The sequence below is a fragment of the Coptis chinensis genome, chromosome 7 (genome assembly GCF_015680905.1).
Source record: "Coptis chinensis isolate HL-2020 chromosome 7, ASM1568090v1, whole genome shotgun sequence".
Taxonomy (NCBI): domain Eukaryota; kingdom Viridiplantae; phylum Streptophyta; class Magnoliopsida; order Ranunculales; family Ranunculaceae; genus Coptis; species Coptis chinensis.
The window spans coordinates 79,715,233-79,741,310 of NC_141462.1; the positions used below are offsets into that span (position 1 = coordinate 79,715,233).

A 26,078-nucleotide genomic window follows, 5' to 3' on the forward strand; every position below is an offset into this window, starting at 1 on the left:
TATATATGGAGAGTTATATTGAGATAGGGGGGAAAAACCACCGCCACTCCCTCCGCTTTTGAGGGAATGGGGAGCCATTACATCCAGCCTAAGAAAAAAAAGATAAAGATAAAAGAAGAGAGAGAAAACGTTGGGAGATAGAGAAAAGGGGTTTAGTTACAACCGAACCCTCATTTGCTCCTCCTCTTAGATATTTTTAGGAGTTTCAAAAAAAAAAAAAAAAAAAAAAAAAAAAAAAAAATGAAATGAAAGTTAAGAAAACAAAATGAGACGTAAAGAGTGAAAAGAGAGAGATAAAGTGTTACTGCCTTGAGAGTGGTAAAGAGAAGGTTTCGAAGGAGAAAGACTATCTTAACTCCGGTTTTTGAGTTCACCTGATTTCGAGTTTGTTATGTAAACTAACGTTTTCGCTTTTCGATTAATTCCGGTGAGTAGTCTAAACTTGCTTAATTTTTTTGAAATTTTATTGTTTGATTATCACATAATTTGTAGTAGTTATGCATTTTATTTAATGGATTTGGAGATTTAAAAAGATATTAATTAATTTTATCAAATTCATATATTGTATATTATATATTACTTAGCAAGGTTGACAATTTGACATACTGTCCTTCTGTCGCAAGGTTCACAGTTGCTAGATAAAGATTTTTCATGGATTGTTAAGTGGTCTTTGGTAGTCTACAAGATGTTGATTGTTTTGAATGGTTTATTAGAACCTTTGGATTGTTTAAAAGGTTGTCTAAAGCTACGTTAAAAACCTTATAAATTACTATTTTAACTAAAGGGTATTGTTTGATTTTGATGCATGAGATAAGTACAGACGCCAAGATTCCCTTGTTGATATACGTGTTTTGATGGGTATTTTCCATGTTAGTTTCCTGTTAACAAATTTCACATGCTAGTTTCTGGTGGTGGGTTTAAGAATATATATATATATATATATATATATATATATATATATATATATATATATATATATATATATATATATATTGTTTAATTTGTGGCTAAGAATTGTTAACTTCAATTAAATAGGAATGTGTGGATTTGGTTATTATATTAAAATAAGTCATGATATATGATTTCCACGCATGGGAGAAACGGGTTTTGAATACCAGGAGGTACAACACCCTTTGTATTTATCCCTACCTAATAATTTTGCAAGGTTATAAGTCTGACTTTAATGTGCCGCGTGAGCATAGCCTATCTATTAGTTTTGAACCATTTTCTTAGTGTATAAGGATACTACCTGAGCACGAACCCTTCTATTAAATTTGATGAGTACTCAAATGGGCATACACTTTGTTCCTATATTGGTGTTGTTTTGTTCTTATTCAAGTTAGAAATTTTGTCTGATTTGAATATGATTTTCAGTGTCTTTAGAAATTGATATAGGTTTTGATTAAAGCATGTTAAGTAAGTTTCAGCTGTCCTCTTTCAAACTCAAAAAGCCCCATAGCATTTCGGTTTATGTAGAAGGAGTTACACTCTTCGGAAGTTGGCACGTCAGAATTTTTTGATTGGAAAAATCAGGTCTGTGCCTGGTTTGGAATTGAGTTTTCACCTAGTTAGGATTAGATTCAAACTCTTGCCAAAACATGAAAAAAATGAGTTTTATGAGTCTTCTTTCCAACCAAATTGGCATCGTTGCATTCCGAGGTCTGTGGAGAGCGGAACTCCCCGCCTCCCAGGAAAAGACACCACCCCAAGAAATCTCCACACCACCCAATACCTATCCGCTGTCCCCCACCTCCCTCTTCCAACTCCCCTTCTCATTCCGCAGCTCGTCCTTCTTACCAATCCCTGACCACTTGGGAAGATCAATACATATCCCCTCATTCTCCCTCTGCAGCTTCACCCCACTCCGATATGGGTGCTAACAAGCGCAAGCTCAATACATATCCCCTCATTCTCCCTCTGCAGCTTCACCCCACTCCGATATGGGTGCTAACAAGCGCAAGCTCTTTGACAGTGACTCGGATGAGGATGCCGTCACAGAAGTGGCCCCCTCCACAGTCGCCCGCTCGTCTCCTAGCCCGGCCTCTAAGCGACCACGGACTTCTGTGTTTGATGAGACTCCAGCCAATCTGTCTACTTCCCTACCTGCTGCCCCCCCCCAAAGCCGGCCGCCCTGGGGAAGGAGGTGGCTCCTCGATCGAGTAAAGTAAAGGGCTCTCGACCCGCCCCCGCTTTTCGCCCGCTTTCAAGGTCCGAAATCGCACCATTAACATCAATGATTCGGCCTTGGACAACCCTGCAGTGGCTTCCTCCTTGTTCTATAGGTCCCACCTCCTCAAAGATCTGGCGTATGCTAAAGGAGGCTCCTTTGAAAATCACCAAACTTCATTCTACACTGGCTGGGAGAAGGTACCCTTTCCCTCGCACTAAGTATCTTCCCTCTTCTTTTCCAAATAACCTGACTCTTGTTCTCTCTTTCAGATGAACTTGGACATCTCCTACATGATCCGCGGCCTCTTTGGTGCAAGGTCCAGAATTGAACAGCTAGATAAAGAAGTCGCCCGTCTTGAACAGCAGAATAGTGCCGTAGAACTAGATAAGCTCAGAGCCCAGGACAAGCTCAAGACTGCTGAGGCCTCCCACCTTGCTTATATGGATAAGGTTAATGACCGCTTGAGTTATCAGCGCAAAACCTTCTTATTGCAACACAATGCATCCATCGTATCTCTCTCCCAGAAGCACCAGGACGATACAGCGACCCGCCTAGAACAACATGAATCTGACATGGATGAGCTCCATGATCAATTCCGTGCCCAAGCTGACAAGAGGGTGGCCAAGAAGGTCAAGGAGGAGTATGATAGGATTATCAAAGAAGGCCGCCTCCTTCATGAAGCACCTGCCGCTGCCCCTGCGTCTGAGGCCGCAGTGGCGCCTATAGAACCCGCTTCCGAGGTAGCTGAGGTAACTGACTTGGTGGCTGGGGCCATTGACGCGGCTGCGGATGCAGTAATTAAGGAGGCCGCTGATGTAGTGATTCGTGAGGATGTGTAAGTTCCCCTTGTGTTGGGTGTAGTTTTGTTATGCCCTTTCTTGGTTTCATTTGTTGCTATTTTTGCCACACTGATTATGCTACATTTTGTTTTAATTCCCCTCCTGATGTTGAGGAGGACTGAATGTGATGGTTGTGTTATCTACTTGCCCAATATGTTTATATCTATTTATGGGCTTAATTAGTAGTGAAACTCATGTTTATATTTTTACCTCTTCTACTGGGAGCAACTCGATTTGCCTTCCCTCTCTTGACTCGGTGATTTGGTTGCCCCTGCCTATGCCGGTGCACCACTCCTTCTCCTTACTCAGGTCGGACCCCTTGTCCGCGGTAGGTGGAAACCCCTTCGCCTCCACTAACCTATGACCTCATATCCGCCATAGGGCAACTCATTTTGCCCCGGCTCGTATGGGACCTCATACCCAGCATGGGGCAACTCATTTTGCCCCAGTTGAGCTCGGACCTCTCGTCCGTGAAGGGCTCCTCCCTTCCATTTCCTTCATCCTCCTCCCTTCCATTTCCTTCATTCTGAAGGACAAGCAAAGTTCATGTAACATTATCCATCCCAAAAGTGCTATGGTTTTATATATATACAAATAGCTCATGCAGCTGACAGCTTCTCCCATTACATTCATTCATGAAACTTTTTCAACAACCTTACGTTCCACGGTCTCTCCACCATTTCCCCTTCCAAGGTTTGTAACTTGTAGGTGCCTGTCCCTCCCACGTTAACCACAATGTAGGGTCCCTCCCAAGTTGGACCCAATTTCCCCTCGTTCACTTTTTTTGTGCTGGGGGTCACTCGGCGGAGCACTTGATCTCCTACCTTGAATCTCCTCAGTCTCACCCTCTTGTTGTACTGCTTTTGGAGGCGGCGATGATACTCTTCCAGTCTAATGCGCGCGGTATCTCTTCTCTCTTCAGCCAAATTCATGTCCCTGAACAGGATTCCCCAGTTTGATCAATCCTCGACAGCTCGAGTTCGAGTGGTCGCCGCCACCATTTCTGACGGTATCACGGCCTCTACGCCATATGCCAACGAAAAGGGAGTTTCCTTGGTAGTGGTCCGCGGTGTTGTCCGATAGGCCCACAACACATGGTTTAATTCGTCGGCCCACGCCCCCTTCTTGTCTTCTAGTTTTCTCTTGATATTGTTAAGTATGGTTTTGTTGGAAGACTCAACTTGTCCATTGCCCTCAGGGTTGTATGGGGCCGAGAACCCCTGCTTAACATGATAGGCTTGCAAAAACTTCTTCACTTTCGATCTCGTGAACTGGGTTCCATTGTTTGCGATAATAGCATAGGGCAGCCTGAACCAACATATAATGTTCTCCCACAAGAATTTGACGACTTGTACCTCCTTCACCTGCTGCAGCGGCATGGCCTCAATCCACTTTGTAAAGTAGTCGGTCGCGGCCAACATGAATCTCCTCTTACCTCTGGCCATGGGCAGCGGTCCCACCATATCGAGGGCCCCCATCGCGAACGGCCATGAACTAGACACATTGTGTAGCGACTCTGCTGGGGCAAATATCAGTTGAGAAAATCTCTGACATTTCTCACATTTTTTGGCAAACTCCACAACGTCTCTTTTCATGTGAGGCCAGAAGTATCCTTGCGTTAACAACTAGTGTACCGTTGTTCTACCCGCTGAATGGCTCTTACAATCTCCCCCGTGTAGCTCCCCGAGCACCTCTTGCACTAGCCTCGGTCCCAAACATTTCAATAAAGGTCCGTTGAAATTCCTTCTGTACAATTCCCCTCCATCAGCGTGTACCTCCGGGATGCCTGTTCCAGTATTCGTTTCTCTCTTGGGTCAATCACCTCACACCCCGACAAGAACTGCTTGAAAGGCTCCATCCAACCTTCGTCCTCCTCCACGGTATTCAGTATCTCCAAAGACTCCTCAGTACTCGGTCTATCCAATTTCCTCACTTTGATTGTCCTCTCCTCGGATCCTGGCATGGCTGCGGCCACATAGGCCAGAGCGTCTGCATGGCGATTCTCCCCATGATTCAAATGAATAAATCGGATCTGTGTGAATTTCGCCGCCGAACTGCGTAAGATTCCCAAATACTTTGCCATTCTGGGGCATCTTGCTGTGAACCATCTATTTGCTTGGCATACCACTAAATTTGAGTCGGAGTAAACGGTAAGTTCCTTCACGCCTAAGCTCTCAGCCATCCTCATGCCCGCAATCATTGCCTCATATTCTGCCTCATTATTTGACGCTGCGAATCCCAACTTCATTGTCTGTTCGAGTCTATTGTTATCCGGCGTAACCAGCACCACGCCTATTCCGCTGCCTACATCCGTTGCTGAGCCATCCGCGAATACTATCCAACCATTCCTCTCATCCCATGGGTTCAGGCGATCCAGTTCCTCTTCTTGCTCAGGCTCCAAAACCATCTCCTCCCCCCATGTAGGATCCTCTGCCAAAAACTCTGCCAAAAACTCTGCCACGACCTGAGCTTTCTCTGCTGTTCTAATATGATATTGGATCTCATATGAACTCAACATCACGGCCCATTTCAGCATTCTTTCTGACTTCTCTGCCCTCAGAGCTTGTTTAAGGGGCAAATTCGTCACCATGATCACTGCGTGGGCTCGAAATACGGCATCAGCTTCAGGGCTGAGAATATCAAGGCAAGAGCATATTTCTCCACTCGGTTGTATCTAGTCTTCGCATCTAACAAAGTCTTACTTTGGAAATACACTAGTTTTTCCACTTTATCCACAATGCAAACGAGGACCGAGCTGATTGCATACTCTGTGACCCCTAGATACAAATATAGCTTCTCTCCTAATTCGGGCCGCGACAACAGAGGTGCTTCCCCCAGATACCTTTTTAACTCCTGAAATGCTCCTTCACATTCCGCTATCCATGCGAAATCTGTGGTGTTCCTCAATAGCCTATACAGCGGCCTATATTTGTCGGATGATTTTGAAATGAATCTGTTAAGGGCCGCGACTCTTCCCGCCAACCGCTGCACCTCTTTCACCATCTGCGGCGATGACATCTCCACCAATGACCTTATCTATTCGGGGTTTGCCTCTATTCCCCGCTGTGTCACTATATACCCCAGAAATTTTCCCGTAGTGACTCCGAATGTGCACTTCTCTGGGTTGAGTTTCAAATTATGGGCTCGCAGTATCCTGAATGTTTCCCTCAACCCCTCCAGATGCTCTGCCTCTGACATGCTTTTCTCCACCATATCATCTATGTATATCTCAATGCCCTTTCGAATTTTACTTTCGAACATTTTCTCCCCCAACCATTGGAAAGTGGCTCCTGCGTTCTTTAACCCGAACGACATCCTTGTATAGCAGTAAGTACCCCCTTCCACTACGAAGGATGTCTTTTCCTGATCAGGTCCATACATCTCTCCTTGGGGGGAGGGGGACGAAAAAAGAGGGAACTATACCCTCCAATAACCTTCAATTGGGGGTCCGACAGTAGCAGAGTGGCTGTGGTAGGATCAATTCCAAGAATTGTAGACTGAGAGGGTCCAAGATCGCGGAGCTTCTGGAAAATTATGGAGGAGATGTGGTCGTAGGGTCGCGACTTCGAGTCCGATCGCCAACCTGTAGAGAAGAAGTACAATATTAGATGAGGAACCAAGGAACATACGCATTGAAGGATAAATAAAAGGGGTACTCACCACTGGGTAGGAAAGTCAGATGTGTAAGGTTCAGTTCGGAAGGAAGATCTGCGGATAGAAAGTTTTCGGAGATGTACAACGGATAGTGGTGCCACACCTTGTCTGATGAGGTGACACGGAGGACAAAATGTTGCTTCCTAGGGCAGACACAGAAAGAATGGTAGCCCACACTGACATCCTTTGTGCTCTTTTTTATGTAAAAGTGGGCAATCATGTCGCGAACCATTATCTTGGGGATTCCAGATTTGTTGTAATGGTTCGCGGCATACATAATCCTCCAGAAATTACCAATGCCTTGGCAAGGGGGGATATTAAAATGGTTATACACCTCGACATCAAGACGGGTGAGGGGTAAGCGGAGGCCGGCAACAATCTGCCCTACCGTGGCCACGAGACACCCCGGTTTGTAAGAAACTAAGTGAGGAAAGTAAGTTAGGTTAGGCACATGCTCTAAAATGACATCAGCAGGTATACCGTAAGCCGCCTTAACAGCTTCTAGGTTAGGTCTACGGCTGTGTCGGGGAGGCGGCGGAAGGGCAAAGGGTTGCCCGGAAGTGGATGGAGCCTCGGTCGGATCTAGGGGAGGGGGAGGGGCAACACCGCGGGAAGGGGAGGGGGAGGTGTAACACCGCGGGAAGGGGAGGAGGAAGAGGCGTCGGATCTGGAATCGACATTGAGGAAAGGATTTAAAGAAGAAGACACACCGTCACGACAGATTGGAGATGGGGAAATCTTTAGTTCAATTTTTATAAAATATAAAATAGTAATATCTGGAAGTCTGATTTCTATTCCAATTGGCATCATCGCATTCGAAGGCCCATGGAATTAATTATGACGTCTGGAAGTTTGATTGGCAGAAAATAGTGCGTCAGAAATCAGTTTCTGTGCACTATATTCGAGCCTAGTTTTGGCATATTTAGAATGAGATTGAGTATTTTTGTAAAACATAAGAAAGTATGTTCTGTGTGTTAGCTTTTCAACACAAAAAGCCTCGATGCATTTGGATACCTGTGGAAAGAGTTGTGTCATTTGGAAGATAGTCTGTCAGAAATCTAGTCTGCTGAAAATTAGGATTTTTACCGTTTTTGACCTAAGTTTTCTTCTAGATGGGCTGAGGTTAGGACATCGAGTTCTGCATGAAGAAGTAAGTATACCTATCCTAGTTTTCAAATAATCAAGTGGTGTATCATTTGGATGACTATAGAAAAAGTTATTGCTTTGACAAGTTGGCTAGAAAACCTACCATGTTTTCTTTTATGTACATGAACCTGTTTTGGGAAATATGTCTAGTAATGAACTAAGATTCTCTTAAACTCTTCTTGGGTGTTTTATATAGTGTTTGTAGCCTATTTTTAGACTGTGGTTTTATTTGAAACCGACATGGTTCATAAGATCGTTTTTTTTAGAATCAAAAGTAGAGAAATATCCATTTGTGAGTTTTTGGATTTAAAAGTTCATAGTGTACTCTGGGTATGAAACTTTACGTATATGATTGTGAGAGTATTTGAAACTTATTGTATGTGATTCTATAGAGTATAAATTGTTGTTTTCCTTAAAGGTATACATACAAGAATGCTGATATTTATTGGTTAAGAGCTACGTAAGGCTTGATTCTAATCTTGAAATATTGGAGACGTAGGCAGCCTTATGTACAGGTGCAGCCACTATATTATATATTATATATTAGTTTTTGTGATAACTATATATGTATAATGTTAGTATTTAATTGTGTATGTGATTGTGGCTATTTGAATTGTATTTGATTGATGACCATTTGTATTGCGTTCAATGATATTTAAATGCGTCATTGATTTGCATTGATGTGAGAAAATAACTTTCTACTCGTGTGATCAATTGTTGTACATGATTAATGCTAGTATAATGATAAGTGAGCTGAGAAAATATTTTCAATGAGTTGGCCACACCTTTAGAACTCTCCACGCCTCAGGATTTGGTAATGATATATTATGACTTGAGATGTCATGTGATAGGAAGGTATTCATTGAATGTGCTATGAATGACTTGTTAGTGTTATAATGGGTATTCCTTGAATGTGGCGGGAATGACCCAAGGTATTCATTGAATGTGCTATGAATGACCTGTTAGTGTATGATATGTATTTCTTGAATGTGGCGGGAATGACCCAAAGTATTCATTGAATATGCCATGAATGACTTGAGATATTGAATGCCCATAAGAGGCTGTGATTATGCGAATGGAAAGCCCATATATGGCTATGACTCACAAGTTACGAGTTTGCAAGATGTAAATATGTTCCTAGATGTGATATCCCCGCTTGGGACATATGTCTTGTAGTGGTACTCGGTGTGAGAGAGGCACGCGGGTATGTGTGATTTGGCAAATGTGTGAAGTGCAAATCATGGAGTAGGAATTAAAGGTGAGGTCAATAAATAAGTGATTAATAAACAAGATACATTATGGAATTGAATGAACTAAAAGTATGCGAAATTGTGTGATGTTATGGATGTGAAGTGTGACTGTGAATAATATTAATGAATGCTTGTGATTTTTTATGTGATTGTAAAATAACTATACCTTGATATGTTATTACGAAAATATTAATGACTTGTGATAATCTGATATCTATATATGGTTATGCACGCAGAAACTTTATGACGTAATAATGTCATGTGAATGACTAACCTTGATATAGGTATTATGATAAACTAGTTTTCTAACCTGTCCTACAAACGGGTGATGGCATAGGAGTGAAAAGGTTTCCTCTTTCCAAGGTATATGTGACAATGAAATCCATCGTAAACACGACAATGAAATCCATCTATGTGGGAATTAAAATTGATGAAACATTTCTAGCCATACTTGGTTTTAAAACTGAAAAACTCATGACCATGCATGTGCACCATTCGATTCATTGTACCACAATTGGCTACCAACTATGCTGTTCCTAGAGAAGTATATCAAGCTGATTGTTGATATGATAAAATTATCCTGATATTCTTTCTGGAATAGTGGATTTTATCAACTGATTCCAAAAAGGAATACAAAACAATTGATTTCATATCTATCAAATTTTCGTTGCTACTTTTCTCAAACATACACTATATCTTAAGAAACATGCAACAGGTATCGACACCCATTATGTGCACGCTAAAGGCAATGCATCATGTAAGAACCAATTATTGATTAAGGGTAGACTACACTAAATGGATGATGTTTCATGAAAACTATAATGTCGTAGCGTGAATTGTTAGTATACTGAAATTGTTAGGATGATGGTGAATGTCTATGCTATTAAGCTATTGACACATTGCTACAAAAAGATCAGGAAACCACTTACACAAATTGTATAAGAATTGCTCTTTTGAAACATCTAGAAAACCAAGTATATGCAAATGTTCATAAAAAAAAATAACACACAAAAATTGTGATAGTTTCAAATGTATATCCTAACTTTTGGAATTCGCAACTATTTTCATGGTGAGAAATCAATGTTTAAATCCATCATAACTGTAGATGTAACTAATAGGCCATTGCAAGTAAAATTGCATTCCATAATTTGGGGCCTTTAAATCCGTCAATTTTAATTGAAACCCCATACAAAAGTTAACTAAAAAGTAAACCCCAATCTAGGTAGCATTCAAGAATTAAAAGCCCAATAAACGTTGATATGATTCATGGAAAAAAAAGATTAGAAAATAAGTGAGAAAATGGTAGTGAAACGTTCCAATTCAATTGCAAGTGTGCCAACTTAGAGCATAATTGTTGTCTATTCTTGCTCTCAACTTGCAATTAGGCTAAAAGAACATCCGATGATATTAAAACTTTGTTTGTTTACTGTTGATGATGGTAAATGAAAAGCTCTAAAAGAAGGCTATGTGCTAAGAACTAAAGCCTGAAGAATATGGATTAAGAATTGGCTTGAACCAATGCATTTGTACAATCAAAATGGTCACTGATTCTAAGTAAGTTGCTAGAGCTACTATATGACTTAAGGAACCACTGTAGTGTTCTTTGAGTGAAGCAGCAAATATGAAAATGTAAGTAAAGATCATAGACAAAATAGTTTTCTTGAAACTTTGACACAAAAAATTCAAAAATGATTTCTTACTTGCGCTATTCTAGGGCGTAAGCACTTGAGCTACAATTCCTAAAGTGGGATATCATATATAACAAACCTTTTAAGAGAACGACTCGTGGTTTCTTCAACTTTTTCATGAATTTACCAAGACTTTTTGATCCATAGACTAGCGTCGATATCGATGGCTAATTTTTTATCATTAGTGAAGCCTACGACAAAGTCGATACTTGAATACTAAATGCACTTTAAAGAAAAAAATAAATGAACAAAAGCATTAAACTAGACACTCACATGAAACTATACCACCATAGCACACCAGTCCTGAGTTTGAGCAGATCTACACATATGAAGAGTTTCATTATCTGCTTCATGCTCACAAAGGTGGAATTGAATGCAGTAGTGCAAACTAAGCTCCCTTTTCACTTACATACATACTTAAAAAAACCACTTATTAGACCTAAAGTTCAAAACTTTATCTAATGTTTGCAAGAAAGGAAAACGAAAAACAAAGCATAGATTAAATGAGTCAAATTGGTTACCTTTGATTTGCCTAAGGCGCTTAGTATCATGGAATGGACTTATTTTTCGATAGCCTTCAAAGGGTCTCTATTTAACAATTACTAATCTGGTTGTGTGACATTAATATGATTCAATATAGTATCGGTTCTTACTCCAATATCTAACTCGAAAGGGCGATAAAGACATTCATTGTGGTACATGGAATTCCATTATGAGATATGCTGAAATAATTTGTGAGTTCTCTTCAGAGGGAAAATGTATTAAATAAATCAAACAATTAACTAACCTTAGTTTGAAGTTAGCAAAGTTTCATAACGATTCATGTCATGAATATGGCTTTGGCAAAATCTCATATTGACCACAAAACCAATAGCGAAACAAATCCTTCATCACAATATATAAAAAATGAGAATAAATCAAGTGGTTTGAAACTTTGAATAATAGGATGTATACCGGTGGTTGCTAGTTGCCAGGAAGCTTGTTGAGGATACTAAAAGAGGAGTCTTGAAGAAGGCAAAAGGTGGTGGATCATTTGATAAAACAATATTTGTAGATTTATTGTTGAATAAGAAGATGGAGTGATCGTTGGGGAGGGAGAGAGAAGAGCATTTTTTGGGTTCTAAAAAATCCTTCGTGGAGATGGTTTAAAGTATCAAGTAATAGAATCCGACATAAATCAAAATTCTTTGTAGGTTGGGTTTTTTGGTGCAGCAAACTTCCTTTTTTGTCTCCTATTTTTTCGTAATCCCCCTGTCGACGTGGACACCCTCACAACACTCCAAAAGGGATTGCTATTATATATATATAAAGATGGTATTCCCCGAATATGCGGGACGAACCAGGTTGTATCAACTAGACTTAAATGAGGTGTACGTGATTATAAATGGAAATTTGACTGGCTGAGATAAATCATTTTATTATGATGTCTAACTCTGTTTTAGAGGAGGGTAGGATCTATTAATCTTTTATGGAGGAACGTAAATATCCTACCCTAAGACGATATGTTGGCTTAAAGGTAAGGTGTATCAAACTCATATTTAATTAGGTTATCATATGTGCATTTAATAAGTGATATTTATGTTGTGAGTTATTTTGGAAAGTGGAATGATTAGTATTGTTATATGAGATTCTTGGAATTGTATATTGAGGGTGAAATCTTACTTGGGAAGAAACTACATGCCGTTTTGAGAAAACGGAACTAACTTGTCTTCCAAGTTAAATTGATTGTAATAGTATATCCTTTTATTTGAAATATTGAACATATTGTTTTTATATTTTTAATCTTCCTCATACCAACAAATTCAATTTGCTGACCCATGTTTGTTTTGTTTTGCAACGTGGGTGTGTTCTTGGAAATATAGATAGTAGAGTGCAGTGGATGAGGACACGTGATTTGGATTTGCTTTTGGAGTTTTTTGGTTTAAGTTTTTCTGAAGTGTACGGTTTTGTTTTGAGACAGATATAATAGAGTTGGTTAGTTTCTTTGTAGTTTAATAATGTGATTGAATGATTGTTCCTTTTGGTTTTAAATTTGATCTCAGATTTTAATATCATGGTTAATTGATAATATGTTAGGGTTTCGTTTCATCATGGTTTTCAGATGATTGAATAGGGTGACGATTGAGATAATTATATCTTGGATAATTTCTTATTTTAAATATTCTGAAAATTTGGGGGGTGACAAAGCTGCTGCTGTTGAAACAGTGATAGGACAAACTTTTATACAAAGATACAAAGAGAAATGTTTCTTGACTCCTGGTGCGAAATGGTCCACCGTCATCAAATACGTCATTGCAGCCACAAATTACTTCACCAAATGGGTTGAGGCAATCCCACTTGTTCAAGTCAAAGAAGTCCACGTCATCAACTTCATATGGACCAATATCATCACAAGATTTGGTCTACCCCACACCCTCATCATGGACAATGGAACCCAATTTGCCGGCACACAAGTCAAGCAATTCCTACAAAAATAGCGCATCACTCAAGCATTTTCTACACCTAGATATGCACAAAGCAATGGCCAAGCAGAGGCCACAAACAAATCCATCAAAGAGAATCTCCAAAAGAAGTTGGAGAGCAAGAAAAGTCAATTGCCAGAACAACTCGAAAACATCTTATGGGCATACAGAACAACAGCCCAAGCCAGTACCAACGAGTCTCCTTTCACACTTTGCTTCGGAACTGAAGCAGTCATACCATCAGAACTTACAATCATAACCACATGTTCTGACATCGTCGAATCAGGAGAAAATGACAACATCTTAGCCAGAGAAGTCGACCTCCTAGAGGAGCGAAGAGAGATTGCTGCAATATCCCTAACTCGATATCACCAAACCATCCAACGATCTTACAACAAGAAGGTCGTCCCAAGATCTTTCCAAGCTGGCAACCTAGTCCTCAAAAAGACCTTAACACCAGCCAAGCTTGATCCAACTTGGGAAGGCCCATACATAGTTCACAAAGTCATTGGAAATGGAGCTTACTGGATCAAAACTCAGCTCGGTGATGTGCTTCCCCAACTTTGGAATACAGCTCTACTCAAGCGTTTTTACCAATAATTTGTCTCCAGATGTATCAATCAATATGAATAAAATTTCATCATCAGTATTTCGTGTATAAATGTTATCATTGCATTACATGAGTACCACGCATCTTGCACTCGCTACCCGATCTGGGATATCAAAGTAACCGACCTAGCACCAACGTCAGGGTTAAGCACGACTCAACTATAATTACCACGCAATGGTTAATTATGAATCAAATTCAATCCACGGTCCCCCAAAAGGATCACAAATCAACTTAACACCAATGTCAGGGTTAAGAACGATTCAACTGTAATTGCCACGCAAAGGCTAATTATCAGTCAAATACAATCCAAAGTACCCCCAAAAGGACCACAAGTCAACTTAAGGCCTTTGAAAGGGTTAAGTTTGACTCAACTATAATTAATAATCAAAGGCTAATTATCAGTAAAAAATCAATAAGAAGTTCCTCTAAAAGGAACAACTCAATCAATACACACACCTAAGGACACGAAGAAACCTAGGTGCCAACTACGCGCATTTATCAAGTCATATACAAGCACCTACGACCTACAATCATCAGACGATCTAACAAAGTATGATAGGTCATCGAGTCTACTACTATGCAGCACAGATCGTCAAATAACAAAACAAAAAGCAAGGGAAACAATCACATTCATACAAAATTCATAGACAATCTCATTTCAAAACAAGTAAGTAATTTAAATATTTTTACTTAATACAATTTCGGTTAGATACTAGAGCCCCCCCAAGTTATTCTGGGAAAACGACCTCAGCATCCCCATCAAAATAAAGTTATCAGTATCAGCAACAAAAATAGTTCAAAAACTTCATCCATCATCAATCAAATTACAAGAAGAACACAATCAGTTGACACGAGGCAAATTCTCTACATTTAAGGGGTCCAGTTGGCATCCTCTTCACTAACAGAGCCACTAGCCGAATCACCACTTGCATTCAACACTTTAGTGGCAACATCTTCAGTGGGCTAAGCAGCTGGAGCAGCACCCAGGTCGGTTGGTAGATCAGATCGTCTACTAGCATCTACAACAGTTACTATTGTAGCCCCATTTTCAACAGACCTTTTGAGTGAGGGTTATGTACTTATGTTCTAGGTCCATGTAATCATCTACCAGAATGTAGACATTACCACTCTCTACTAGATCGACCAGGTTGTTATATTAATTCTGAGCTCGCTCAGCAATGGCCTGTGATTGTTTGCTCTCAGCAACCCAATGCACTACCTCCACCCTTGAAGCATTAAGAGGCGGCTGCAATAAAGCCACCTTCCCAACCAAATCCCCGACTGAGCCCCACCCCACTTCATTTCGTTCGACCTCTCAACCCGCGACCCGAAACTTGTCATAAGACTCCTTGGCAACCTCCAGCTCTTTCTTGTACAGGTCGAAGATAGTTGCCATCTCTCTCAGCTTTCTATACATCGTAAAAACCTGACAAAATAACAAAATAAGTCAAAAAGCAATAACACAAAGCACAAGACAAAAACTCAGATCGGAAGGACACTTACAAAACATATCGAGTGATCCATGTCTTTTAGGTTCGCCTCCAGATCCTTCCCAGTCTCCAGATGATGCATATCTCCATCTAGGGCAATACTTTCCAGCAGCCCATTTGCAACCAGTGAAGACTTGAAACTGCAGTTCCTATTCTTCACTAGCCTTGTCAACCCACTTATGGGGTCGTAGTAGGTGACCATTAGTTCTATCCAAAACGTCAGACTCACTAGCCTTATCACCTTGGAGAGTACTCCCAGACCCTTTGCATTTTTGGGTAGTTGGCTCAGTGTCACTAGCCTTCTTCTTCCCCCTAGCATTTGACACGCGCTCCTTTTGTGTGTAGATGAGATGGTATATGAATGATATAGATAGATGATGTAGATGGATGATGGTTCGTTGAACAAAATAGAAGCATATCAAAACCTAATTATCCCTCAATAAGTAAATGATGAGTAGGGCATCGTTCCACTTTTAAGTGTATGTTATGTGAAAGGACAGGACTGGAAAGGGGATTTGAGGGATTAAAAACTATGATTTTAGAGATTTTAGATTCTAAAACTAAACTAAATTAACTAAACTATTGAGAATTTATAAGAGAGGGAATTCAAGAGATTAGAATCCACCAATACTTTTGATCTATGACCTTATGCTTCATGGTTGTTCTTACGAGTAGACTATAATTAGGCAATTGAGCAAGTGCCGATGCTCTCTTGGACGAAACATCGTTAACAATTAACTCTACTTAAGGTTGTTCCTATGTTTATGCTATTAATATCTTATTTCCTTTTATGTAAGCTTGGGCAACCATTCAATGTATTAATTACCGAGAGCAACATCAAGGAGTACTTCCTAATAGGGCGGCCATTCAATGACCACTTAAGGCAAACACAAAGAATATTTCCCCTAGGCAGCCACTCCCTAAGCTACCCCTTCTAAGGCAACACAAAGAATACTTCCCTAACTCTAAATAATTATACTACTAGAAGAAAAGTAAAGAACACTAGCATGATATTAATATTGCAAAACATAAACCCTATTCTATACTTCCATCCCTTGGTGTGGGCAATGGAACTAATAACTAAAAACATAAAGAACTAACCTGATTGAAGAACACCATGAACCAGAAGAATCATTAAACCTTAAGCATCGGCTTCATCTCCTCCCTTGAAGGAGAAGATTAGCCTTCCATAAAGAAGGAAGAACACGAAGAACGAGAAGAAGAAGAGTCGAAGAACATAAGACTAGAAAGACTAATTTATTAAGACTCGACTAGTTAAAACTAAATCTTTTATTATTAATCTCTCTCTGCCTTAAGTTCTGGAGACAAGAGTATAAGTGAATTGGCAAATTACATGAGGCACTTAGGTCCTCTATTTATAAGGTTTACAATGAGTTCTAGAAGCATTCCAAACCGCCATTTGTTTCCTAATACAAATAGACTTCTTTCAGAGTCCAACTTCGTCTCCAAAACTGAGAAGAAAGTGGCTACAGTGTCGTTTTATGCATCTGGATGCACGATCCTTGTGTCTCAGACGTGAGCATTGTGTTTGGACGCACGATCCTTGCGTCCCAGACGTGGAAGTCTATTTTCCCTCTTTTGCTCTATCCTTCTATCCTCTTTTGCGGGCTTTGGTCCAAGCAACGAATCCTTTGGCCTTGGGATTCCAAATAGGCTTTAAAATAGGTCCAAGTCGCATCTTTAATATCTTCAATTCCTTGGCCTTCTCCATGATTGTCCACAGGCTTCCCATATGATCCTTAATGCTCCGAATTGCTCCGTTTTATCCCTTTTTCTCTAATATTTCACAAAACTCTCTCTTTCACCTGTAGAATCATAAAACATAACTTACAAACACTATTAGTCCACTAAGATGGCTAAACAAGAGGCATAATCGAGGGTTAAATTGCACTTTTTGAGCACTTATCCGCATTAACCACCCCCACATCAACCGCCTGCTCCTTCAGGTTCATCCTTTTCAAAGGAGCCCGACTTGATGAAGAACGACCTTCCACTATAACAGGTCATTCCTCAGACTCAGTTCGGGTCCTCTTAGCCCCCTCAGGCTCACTGACCTCAGCCCGCCTACTCAACTGAGGCCTATGAAAGGGAGCGGGAGCATCACCACCTCCCCCAACAGTCCCACCTCCATGACCCCCCTATCACTTTCACCCCCCTCAGGTTGTCTGGACACAGGACGGCTGCCAGAGCCTCCTCCAACCGTTCTCACTCCATAAACAGGCACCCTCCTTTGATCCTCTCTTTCTATCTTAGTATCCGAGCTAGAGTCAGAGATGTCAAAGACTAACTTTCGGGCCCTTTTCTTCTGCTCAACCTTCTTCCAATTGATCTTCTCACCTCTGCGCTTCTTGAAGTAATGCGCAACCTCTCCTAAGACAGATCATTTCTCCTCCCAACTCAAATAAGCAAACTCTTCTATAGCCCCGGTACTCATACGCCCACGAATAGCAACCTCTACAAAAACAAAATAAAGTTGTCAGAACGTTCAAAATATCAACTATCACACATACACTACGATCTATAACATAACGACCTACCATCCCACTTTATAGTATGATTCGCCAACTCCCAGTCAGAAGGATTGTAATTACCCACAACCAGTAAAAGTCTACACCCCCAATCCTCCTTACTCATTCCCACAATCACAGCAGATTTCCCCTTCACCACCTAGCTAAAATTCATAGTAGATGACCTATTCACAGAAAAATGCTCAAGCACATATTATAAATAGATGTTATAACCCCTTTCATTCAACAAATCCAACACATTAAAAACCGTCCAACTATTCCCCACGAACTGACAAGGAGCCTTTCCACAAAAGTTCAAAACCTCCGCAGTAAAACGGGATACTGGCAACCTCATCCCAGCTTTCAATTGACCATAACAAACCACAACACACCCATCCCTATGAACGTAATCCAAGCCAAACACATTCCTCTCTCCACCTAGGTCGTATACAGTCAGATCGGAGTCCACCCAACCAAACTCCTCCCTCAAAGCAGCAGTACAATTTACCGACCTAGGTATCGCCTCCTCAGCCATCGTCTCCAATGAGGAAGACGATGACGCCTCACCTCCACTACGAGCCCTAACACCACCATCTCCATCACTCACAATTCTCTCTCTCCACTGATCCAACTCAATTTTCCCACTCAAACTCACTAATCTAGTAATCGACATGACAAAAGCAAAAAGGTAACAAAAAGATCAATTTTTTGAGATCAAAAGAGATGCACCTGAAGACGAAAGGTTGAAAACTTTTTGCTTGTTTTTTTTTCTTTCTTTCTCTCTGCTTTTGCTTCCTTTGTGTTGATAGAATGAGGAAATGAAAGACCGCTAGAAAACAAACCCTTCAACTGCACAAATTTCAAAAACAGACAAAACGTTTTGCCTTCCCCACAAAACGTAATCATAACCTCGCCACATAGACTAGGATCAAATCTAACAGTTCCCGCATATTTTCCAAAACCGTTCAAACAAAACCAGCTGTGTGACACGTGTTGAAAGCTTTATTTTATTTTTTCTTTTCACACCACAGCTGTCCAAAAAAATAAATAAAATAAAGGGGGCTGTGTAAGTACCCTCCATTCTCAAACATATCACTATAGCACACGTGTCCACACACCAGGTCGTATCTTCACAGCTCGTACCACACCACCATGACGTAAAAATGACCTAAACTCAGGTCGTCCCAAATATCAAACACAGCCATATATGGAAGCAAATGATCTACCGTGATCCTGAAGCTCAGTCAACACACCAATCAAGGAGACATTTACTTTGTAACATTAGAAGTAATGACGAATCATCAAAATAGCACAAAATATGGATTTATACTTGACAACGGCCTGGAGCAAATAAGAAAAGTCAGCTCAAACATCTATAAGTAAAGAAAGATGAACTACGTAAGGCTTGATTCAAGTTTACCCAAGAAACTTAATACGTAGGCAACTCTTATCCCAAGAAAGAGTGCATCCATTCTCTATCAAACTCAACATCAGGTCGTAGGTACAAAATCCAAACCTCTACAAGAATCAAGAGTCTTTATGGGCATCTTTCTTCAAGTCTGTATACTCTAAGTGGTGGAAACTCAAAGATATAAAAAAGATGCCAAATGAGTGCTCTTACTTTTGGAGGGGCTTGTGCAATCATTTGTGGGTTGCTTATGGCAGTTCAGTTTGGATGGTTGGTAATGGGAAGAATGTGTCTCTGTTTAATGATCCTTGGATTATAGCCAATGGCAAACGTCTTACTCTTGAAGATTTCAAACCTGTTGATCCTAACCTACACTCACTGTAAACCACCTTATATATCAAGGGTCTAGTACCTGGAACTTGAATAGAATTGGAGATATGTTTCCAATTCACATAAAAAATACCATCAGTCTCACTCACATTAGACCTAATGTGTTAGAAGACAACCTCATTTGGTTAAGAACTAGAAAAGGAAACTTCACAGTCAAGACAACTTATCATAACATTTGCAGTGAGTCATATTCAGCCCAATGCAATCTTCCACCTTCAACTCTAGAATTGTCAAAAGCATCTGGAATATGAAAGTTGAAGCTAGTATTCAACTATTTTTGTGGAAACTTTACTTCCACTATCTCCCATTGAGTATGATTACCATTTTTTCTTTAGTTGTGATCGGATAAAGAAAGTCTGGTATGCATCAACTGTTTCTGTTAGAATAGAAGCTCACAATTTCACTGAAAGTAAGCAATGGATAGAACTTTTCTTAAACTGGCTAGCTGATGATTACATTGATCTGAAGCAAAGAGGTCTATATATATTGTTTAATTATGCTTTATGAGATATGGAAACACAGGAATAGAATCAGATTTGATCGAGCATGCTCCTCTATCTATGATTGAAATTTGGAGAAATGCTTACTCCACCTGGAATTCGCATTTAAAAGCTTTCAAGACATAGAATGGGAGTATGTTACATGTTCTTATACCTACAATCAATGTAACTGACTACATGATTCATGTCTTATATGATGCTGCCTTTGACAGTAACAAATGTTTGGGAGCAGCAGGAGCAATATGTAAGGACTATAATGAAAGTACACTAAGAGTAGGTTTCACCAGGTTTAAAGCTAGGACTACTCAGCCAGGGCCGGCTCTGAGGGCAGGCCAACTAGGCAGCCGCCTAAGGCCCTCGACTTGTTGGTCAAAATTTGGGCCTCCAAGTATAATCTTATACCCTTTAGGCCACATGTAAAGGCTGTTCAGTCCAATCAAATTATGTGTAGTCCAGTCCACTCAAACATTGGCCCACGACCCCTTATGTAAAAGACTTGTATATTTCTCAATAATATAGGCCTATTTTAAGAAACTCGTCTTAGGCCCCTCAAAGTTCAGGGTCGGCCTTGTTCTCAGCAGGCAGAATTCTTAGCAGCTGATCAACTGGCTTGTAAGCTGATTCAACAAATAACACCAGGAATTGCAGTACTTTTGGGAGACAATCAAGCAGTAGTTAAAACACTGCAGAATGATATGGAGACTACAGAATAGATCAATTTGCCTATAGTAGGAAGCATTAGAAATATTTGTAATGAAATTTAATGAACTTAGGGGTGTTTTACTTCTCCTGTTAGAAAAAATTTTTGGCTGGAGTTTTTAAATAAATAGTAATGGGGAGGCTCATGCTACTGCCAAATGGACTCCCCCTGATGTTTTAGACTTTAGTGATAGATTTAATGGAACTGAGATTTAATGGAACTGAGCCTCCACCAAGTATTTTGAGTTGAAACCCATACTATTTTGAAATTTAATAGAATGGAGATGGTGTTATCTTGAAAAAAAAAAAAAAAAAAAAACAACAACGTAGATCATGGAACTGATACATTACCAAGAAAGATACATAAAAATGTTACACACGGCGTGATGTAATGTTTCGGATGCATCGTAACAGGTGCAATTTCTTCAAATGCAAAAAACATTTCAATAAGAAATACCAAAATATCACGTAATACCAGCAATTTGATAGCGTTTATTGATTGATATATTCGCGTACATTTTCCCCTTACGTTAAAAAAACGTCATAATGTTACTTATATTAAAACGTATTGATGACGTTCTTTTAATAATTCGCCGCAACGTTTCTCTCTCTTCCGCCTTCATCGCGAACACCGGGTGGTAATCTCTCTCTCTCGATTACTCCGTTGATATGTTATAAGGTTTTGTCGTTTTTTTGTTAGGGTTTCAAAAAAGTTTGAAGAAATTATGTTATGAAAAAGCATGACATTTTGTCAGACAAGTGAGAAATATGAATAGCGTTTTACTATTTTAGTAAGGGAAGTTATTATTGTACAAGATTGATTACTTTATATATTTATTCTACAGTTACATGCTTGAATATTGAGGACACACAATGGCAGATTCCGATAGGGCAGAGGTAGGAACGAAGTTGTCTGACTTGTAGTAGGTATTTAAAATATAAAGTCATAATGTTTCCTTTCTGCTCATGCAGAGCTCAAAGAGAGGGGGAAAGAGAGCCAAGAAAGATAGAGAAGCTATTTATGCTGCTATGACTACAAATATCCCCTGGGGACTCCAGATTTTGGATCAGCAGGACGACTATCAAATTCCAGGTATACATATATCAATTACATTGTCATTGTTAATGAAATATTGAATTCATGCAAGATGTTACACTCAGGTATAATAGACCGAAGAAGACGACAAGCTGTAGGAGAGAGTTTTGAAGAAGAAGTTTACAACAATTTAGCAGGACAAAGTTTGGAACCCGTTTGTGATGAAAGCGTTCCACTTGTATATTATTCCACACCAGAAAATGAATCTAGTGATCCCACTTACAATGAAAGCCTCCCCAACACAGATTCTTCACCAGAACGAAGATCCAACAATCCCACTAATGATGAAAGCTTCCCAAATACACATTCAACTAAAAAGATGCTGAGCTCCTCAACCAAAGGTTCTTCCAAGAAGCGTAGAAGGGGACCTGCTAAATGCAGTGATTGTAGAATTGAGGCAACTGAAAGCATCGATAGGTTGGAGGTTACTTTCAATGAGAGAGGGCAACCTATTAATGAAGAATCAGTTAAAATGGTCTCTTTATTGGGCTCTTTGGCACGAGAGAAGGTTGACATAACCATTAATGATTGGAGGAGGGTTCCTAAGGAAAAAAAAGATGAACTATGGGAAGCAGTCAAGGTAAAGTATGAATACGGGTTCATTTTCCCTCCTAACTTTTCTTGAACAACAATTTTGATCCTTTTGACTTTCCTTTCGCAGAAAGAGTTTATCATAGAAGAAAAATCGAGGAAGTATGTGATGAAGGAGTTGGGTTACTTATGGCGCACCTCAAAATCAAGATTAAATGCGTTAATAGATTCCTTTGATAATGAAGCTGATAGAATTTCTGCCAAACCTGATAAGATTAATCCTGAGCAATGGAAGATCTTTCTAAGACAAAGGGAATCGGAAGAATATCAAGTGAGTGTTTGTGACTAATTTTATGGGAATTTACGTGTAGAAGTTATCTTCTATATCATAAAGTAAAATTCTCTGTAGGAAAAAAGGAAGAAGTTCAAGGAAATGAGAGCAAAGCAAACTATTACTTACACGTCCAGTCGTAAAGGCTATGCTCGTTTGGAGGCTGAAATGGTAATTTCCTTCAAATTTGAAAACAACTTTTAAGTTTTGTAGGATCTCTATATATTTGAATGGGAAAGGTTTTTTTTTTTTTCTCTAGAAAAACCAGAGTGCGAACCCTTCATCAGTATCTAGAACTGATGTTTGGGAAAAAGCACATACTAGGAAGGATGGTCAACCAGCCAACGCAGAAGTTGCTGAGAAAATGGTAATCTATTATTGAATTATGTCCGTTTAGTATTACTCTCTGTTATACGATTTTTCAGTCATGTTTATCTTGATTGATACTTGCATTGTACTCAGAAAAAGATACAAGACCTGAAAGCTTCTACTCCAAACTCGTCTTCTCTCAAAGATGATGCTCTTTCACAAGTGCTTGGACCTGAACGTCGTAGCCGTGTGCGAGGGGTTGGATTTGGAGTGACTCCATCTAAACTAGGGCTAGCTCCAAAAAGCAATGAAAAGGTAGATCAACTAGAACAAGAAGTGAAGGAACTAAAAGAAAAGGTATCTAGCATGGAAAGATTACAGCAAGAAACACAAGACCAGTTGAAAGCAATGCAAATTTTAGTGAATCAGCTAGTGCAAACTCAGGCAAGTAACTGATGTGGAAAGCCTTTATTAGTTTATTGTAAGTCTGAAAAATGCAAAGTTTTCTTCTTTGATTAGTTTTCCATGTCCAATTAGTATTATTGCTGTACAAGACAAGCATATGTACTTCAGTGACTCTGTAGCTACTCCCAGTAAAAACTTGTCCAACTCCGCAGTTTCTGTGGACCTATCTATGTATTGTATAACAGACATTTAAGGGAAGTAAACCGTTTTTCCTTTTCCATTTGCTTATGATAGGCACAGTATGGAAGCAACAAACCTGAAGGTGTCAAGTGCAAGTTATTTAGGATGGTGAAAGAGGATATAGTAGCTGAGGGCCGTTGGGTAACGGATGACCCTAGCACAGTTGTGCATGACATTCCTCTTGGACAAGGCGCCTCCAAGGTTTGGGTAGATGCTGCTGTAGAACATACTGCAAGATTATGGAGGTCAACAAGTGACATGGAAAGAATGAAGGATGCTGTAGGAAGTGTTATTGCCTGGCCTACCGACTTTATAATAAAAGAGGGTAAGCCCACAGACAACATAAAAAGTAGTATTCATTTTTGTTATCAATATATTTATGAGGTTATAGCGTATCATAGGCTCATGGTAATCTGGAATTGTATCATTTTGTTTTGTTCTCCTAGAGGTTGTGAGTGGTGACTGACTAATAAATTTCCATTCCCTTTTGCAGAGGCTATCCGTCTCAGTTGATGTGGCATACTCTTCACAGAATGTAACATTGGTTTGGTTAGCTTAAAGTCATCCTTTAATGTTTATGGGGGTCTAAGATGACTGTAATTTCTTCATTGTTTATGTATATCAGGAGAATCAGTCGAGTTTTTTCTTTTATTTAGCTCAATCACATCACCTTTTGGGGGTCTAAGATGACTGTAATTTCTTGATTGGTTATGTACATCAGGCGAATCAGTTAAGTTTTTTCTTGTATCAAGCTAAACCACATTACCTTTTGGTGTAATCTGATGTGTATTCTTAATGATTCAATGTTTCAGTCGTAACTAAAATTTGATTAACATTTCTGGAAGCATGCGATGCGGTATGTCGAGTAATGGTGGTTGCACTGCATCTGTTATGCATTGGTAGTGTGGAACAAGAGGCTAGCATGATATAGGAAGTAGTGCAAAAAATTCCTGCTGTTTAGATGACATGCTCTGTACTGGCTCTGGCGCTCCGTTTCCAGCCTTCTAAAGATAAGTTCACGGGAATGATTAGAGCAGTTATTTACAAACTAAATTGAGTCAAGCCTTATCATGCAATTATTTCATTTTCATTTTTTCGTTAAACAAAATTGGCATTGACCATGTAGATGATATTTTCTAAGATGCATATGTATTTACTTATTTTGAGATAGGATATGCATTTGCTTATATTTTTGGGGGTGCAATCCCGTAGCATGTTCAAATTTTCGGCAATTGTCATCAAAATTTTCATTAGAGACCGCTGAATTCCTTTCTGCCCATTTTCCAGTTACTTCAAATAACTTTTTTCCATCAGCTTCACCCTTCCGAAAACAAAATAACAAATTTACCATGCTATTTCACTTGCTATACTCAAATGCACCAAATTAAACAAAATTTGAAATCTTCAACAGAAATGAACGGAAAGAAAATGATCTCAATTCCTTTTGCACAAGAAGGGAGATAAAGACAATAAAGAGATATAACATAGACCCAAGGACGCCAATGCAATTTATTGTCCCAAATACCGTTTACTAAGTACAAAATCAATAATTCTTTACAACAGAATACCATGAATACAAAGTGAGAAAGAACCTTAGGTAACGACCATCCACAATTTAAAGGAAAATTTTGAAGCTACAACTTTAAGAATATACTGGTGTAAATAACCCGAGGGACATGACTAAATACACCCCTTCTGTGTATAAGCTGGTGTTAATGGAGATCTGGAACAATCTTGCCTACACATCCTAAGATTATAAAGAAAATTCTGGTTGGTTTTCCAAATCCCAAACTACCACTTTTCCGTCAAGTCCTGTGTCAAATAACAGGGCAGAAGATGAACAGAAATGAGATCATGATTGAGCAAACTATTTATAACTCATGGGGGTCTTGAATCAATTGAAGTTGTTAACCAACCTGAAGAGCTGAAGCGCTTCACCGTACCATCTACTATCTTTAGAGGCACGATAGAACTAGAAATTCAAGTGAAAACAAATTAAGGAAATTGCCACAAAAGAAGAATCGGGTTAGGTAGAGTACAAGTTAGTTTCGATTACATACTTTATACAATTTTCGTGGACGCCACCATGAGATCTTGAAGGCTCAACTGCGTCGTTGCTAACTGTACTTTTTGATTGACCATAGAATTTTCCAAATGCTTCAGAAATCTAAAAGAGGAGAACAGTCAACTTTATGCTCGTATAGAAGAGCCTAGAAAGAACTGGAAATAAAAATATCGGAGGAACAAACATGGCATAAGTTTTTTACTACAGTTTGTGCTTGCAAATACCAAATGATGGTTGATTGTGTCCCTATTGATGTCTAGACCTTCT

At 39.6% G+C, this 26,078-nt stretch overlaps 3 protein-coding genes across 5 annotated transcripts in view; 1 reads left to right on the forward strand and 2 right to left on the reverse strand.

The window, feature by feature from the left end:
* Window positions 1-3,367: 3,367 nt before the first annotated feature.
* On the reverse strand, window positions 3,368-5,599 carry LOC147489176 (uncharacterized). Its single transcript, XM_086574582.1, has 3 exons — window positions 4,785-5,599; window positions 4,191-4,317; window positions 3,368-3,535 (listed from the first exon to the last, which is right to left on the reverse strand). The coding sequence occupies exons 1-3, from the start codon at window positions 5,597-5,599 to the stop codon at window positions 3,368-3,370; spliced, it is 1,110 nt and encodes a 369-aa protein (XP_086430708.1).
* A 15,628-nt stretch (window positions 5,600-21,227) lies between these two features.
* On the forward strand, window positions 21,228-24,524 carry LOC147489177 (uncharacterized). 3 transcript variants are annotated; one of them, XM_086573063.1, is made up of 10 exons: window positions 21,228-21,472; window positions 21,680-21,731; window positions 21,807-21,927; window positions 21,996-22,510; window positions 22,592-22,792; window positions 22,871-22,963; window positions 23,052-23,159; window positions 23,255-23,545; window positions 23,801-24,071; window positions 24,240-24,524. In XM_086573063.1, exons 2-10 carry the CDS (start codon window positions 21,708-21,710, stop codon window positions 24,257-24,259), a joined length of 1,644 nt encoding a protein of 547 aa, XP_086429189.1. In that variant the 5' UTR covers window positions 21,228-21,472; window positions 21,680-21,707; the 3' UTR covers window positions 24,260-24,524. The 3 variants fall into 3 exon arrangements, with proteins under 3 accessions (XP_086429189.1, XP_086429191.1, XP_086429190.1); XM_086573065.1 differs by having other exon boundaries at window positions 22,005-22,510; XM_086573064.1 differs by lacking the exon at window positions 21,228-21,472 and adding an exon at window positions 21,521-21,593.
* Window positions 24,525-25,231: 707 nt separating this feature from the next.
* Window positions 25,232-26,078, reverse strand: part of LOC147489178 (actin-related protein 2/3 complex subunit 1A-like) — a 42,549-nt gene continuing 41,702 nt past the window's right edge. Inside the window, 3 exon segments of the mRNA XM_086574583.1 lie at window positions 25,232-25,558; window positions 25,663-25,718; window positions 25,807-25,913. Coding sequence (XP_086430709.1) covers window positions 25,500-25,558; window positions 25,663-25,718; window positions 25,807-25,913 — 222 coding nt within the window. The 3' untranslated portion in view covers window positions 25,232-25,499.

What these genes read in the sequence shown, in the direction of transcription:
- LOC147489176 (XM_086574582.1), bottom strand. Translation starts at nt 5,599, where the DNA reads ATGGTGACGAATTTGCCCCTTAAACAAGCTCTGAGGGCAGAGAAGTCA. An exon ending in CTGGAACAGGCATCCCGGAG is followed by an intron (nt 4,318 to 4,784) that starts GTACACGCTGAT and finishes ATGTTGGTTCAG; the next exon opens with GCTGCCCTATGCTATTATCG. An exon ending in ACCCTGAGGGCAATGGACAA is followed by an intron (nt 3,536 to 4,190) that starts GTTGAGTCTTCC and finishes CTTGTCCTTCAG; the next exon opens with AATGAAGGAAATGGAAGGGA.
- LOC147489177 (XM_086573063.1), top strand. Translation starts at nt 21,708, where the DNA reads ATGGCAGATTCCGATAGGGCAGAG. An exon ending in CAGAAGTTGCTGAGAAAATG is followed by an intron (nt 23,160 to 23,254) that starts GTAATCTATTAT and finishes CATTGTACTCAG; the next exon opens with AAAAAGATACAAGACCTGAA. An exon ending in CGACTTTATAATAAAAGAGG is followed by an intron (nt 24,072 to 24,239) that starts GTAAGCCCACAG and finishes TCCCTTTTGCAG; the next exon opens with AGGCTATCCGTCTCAGTTGA.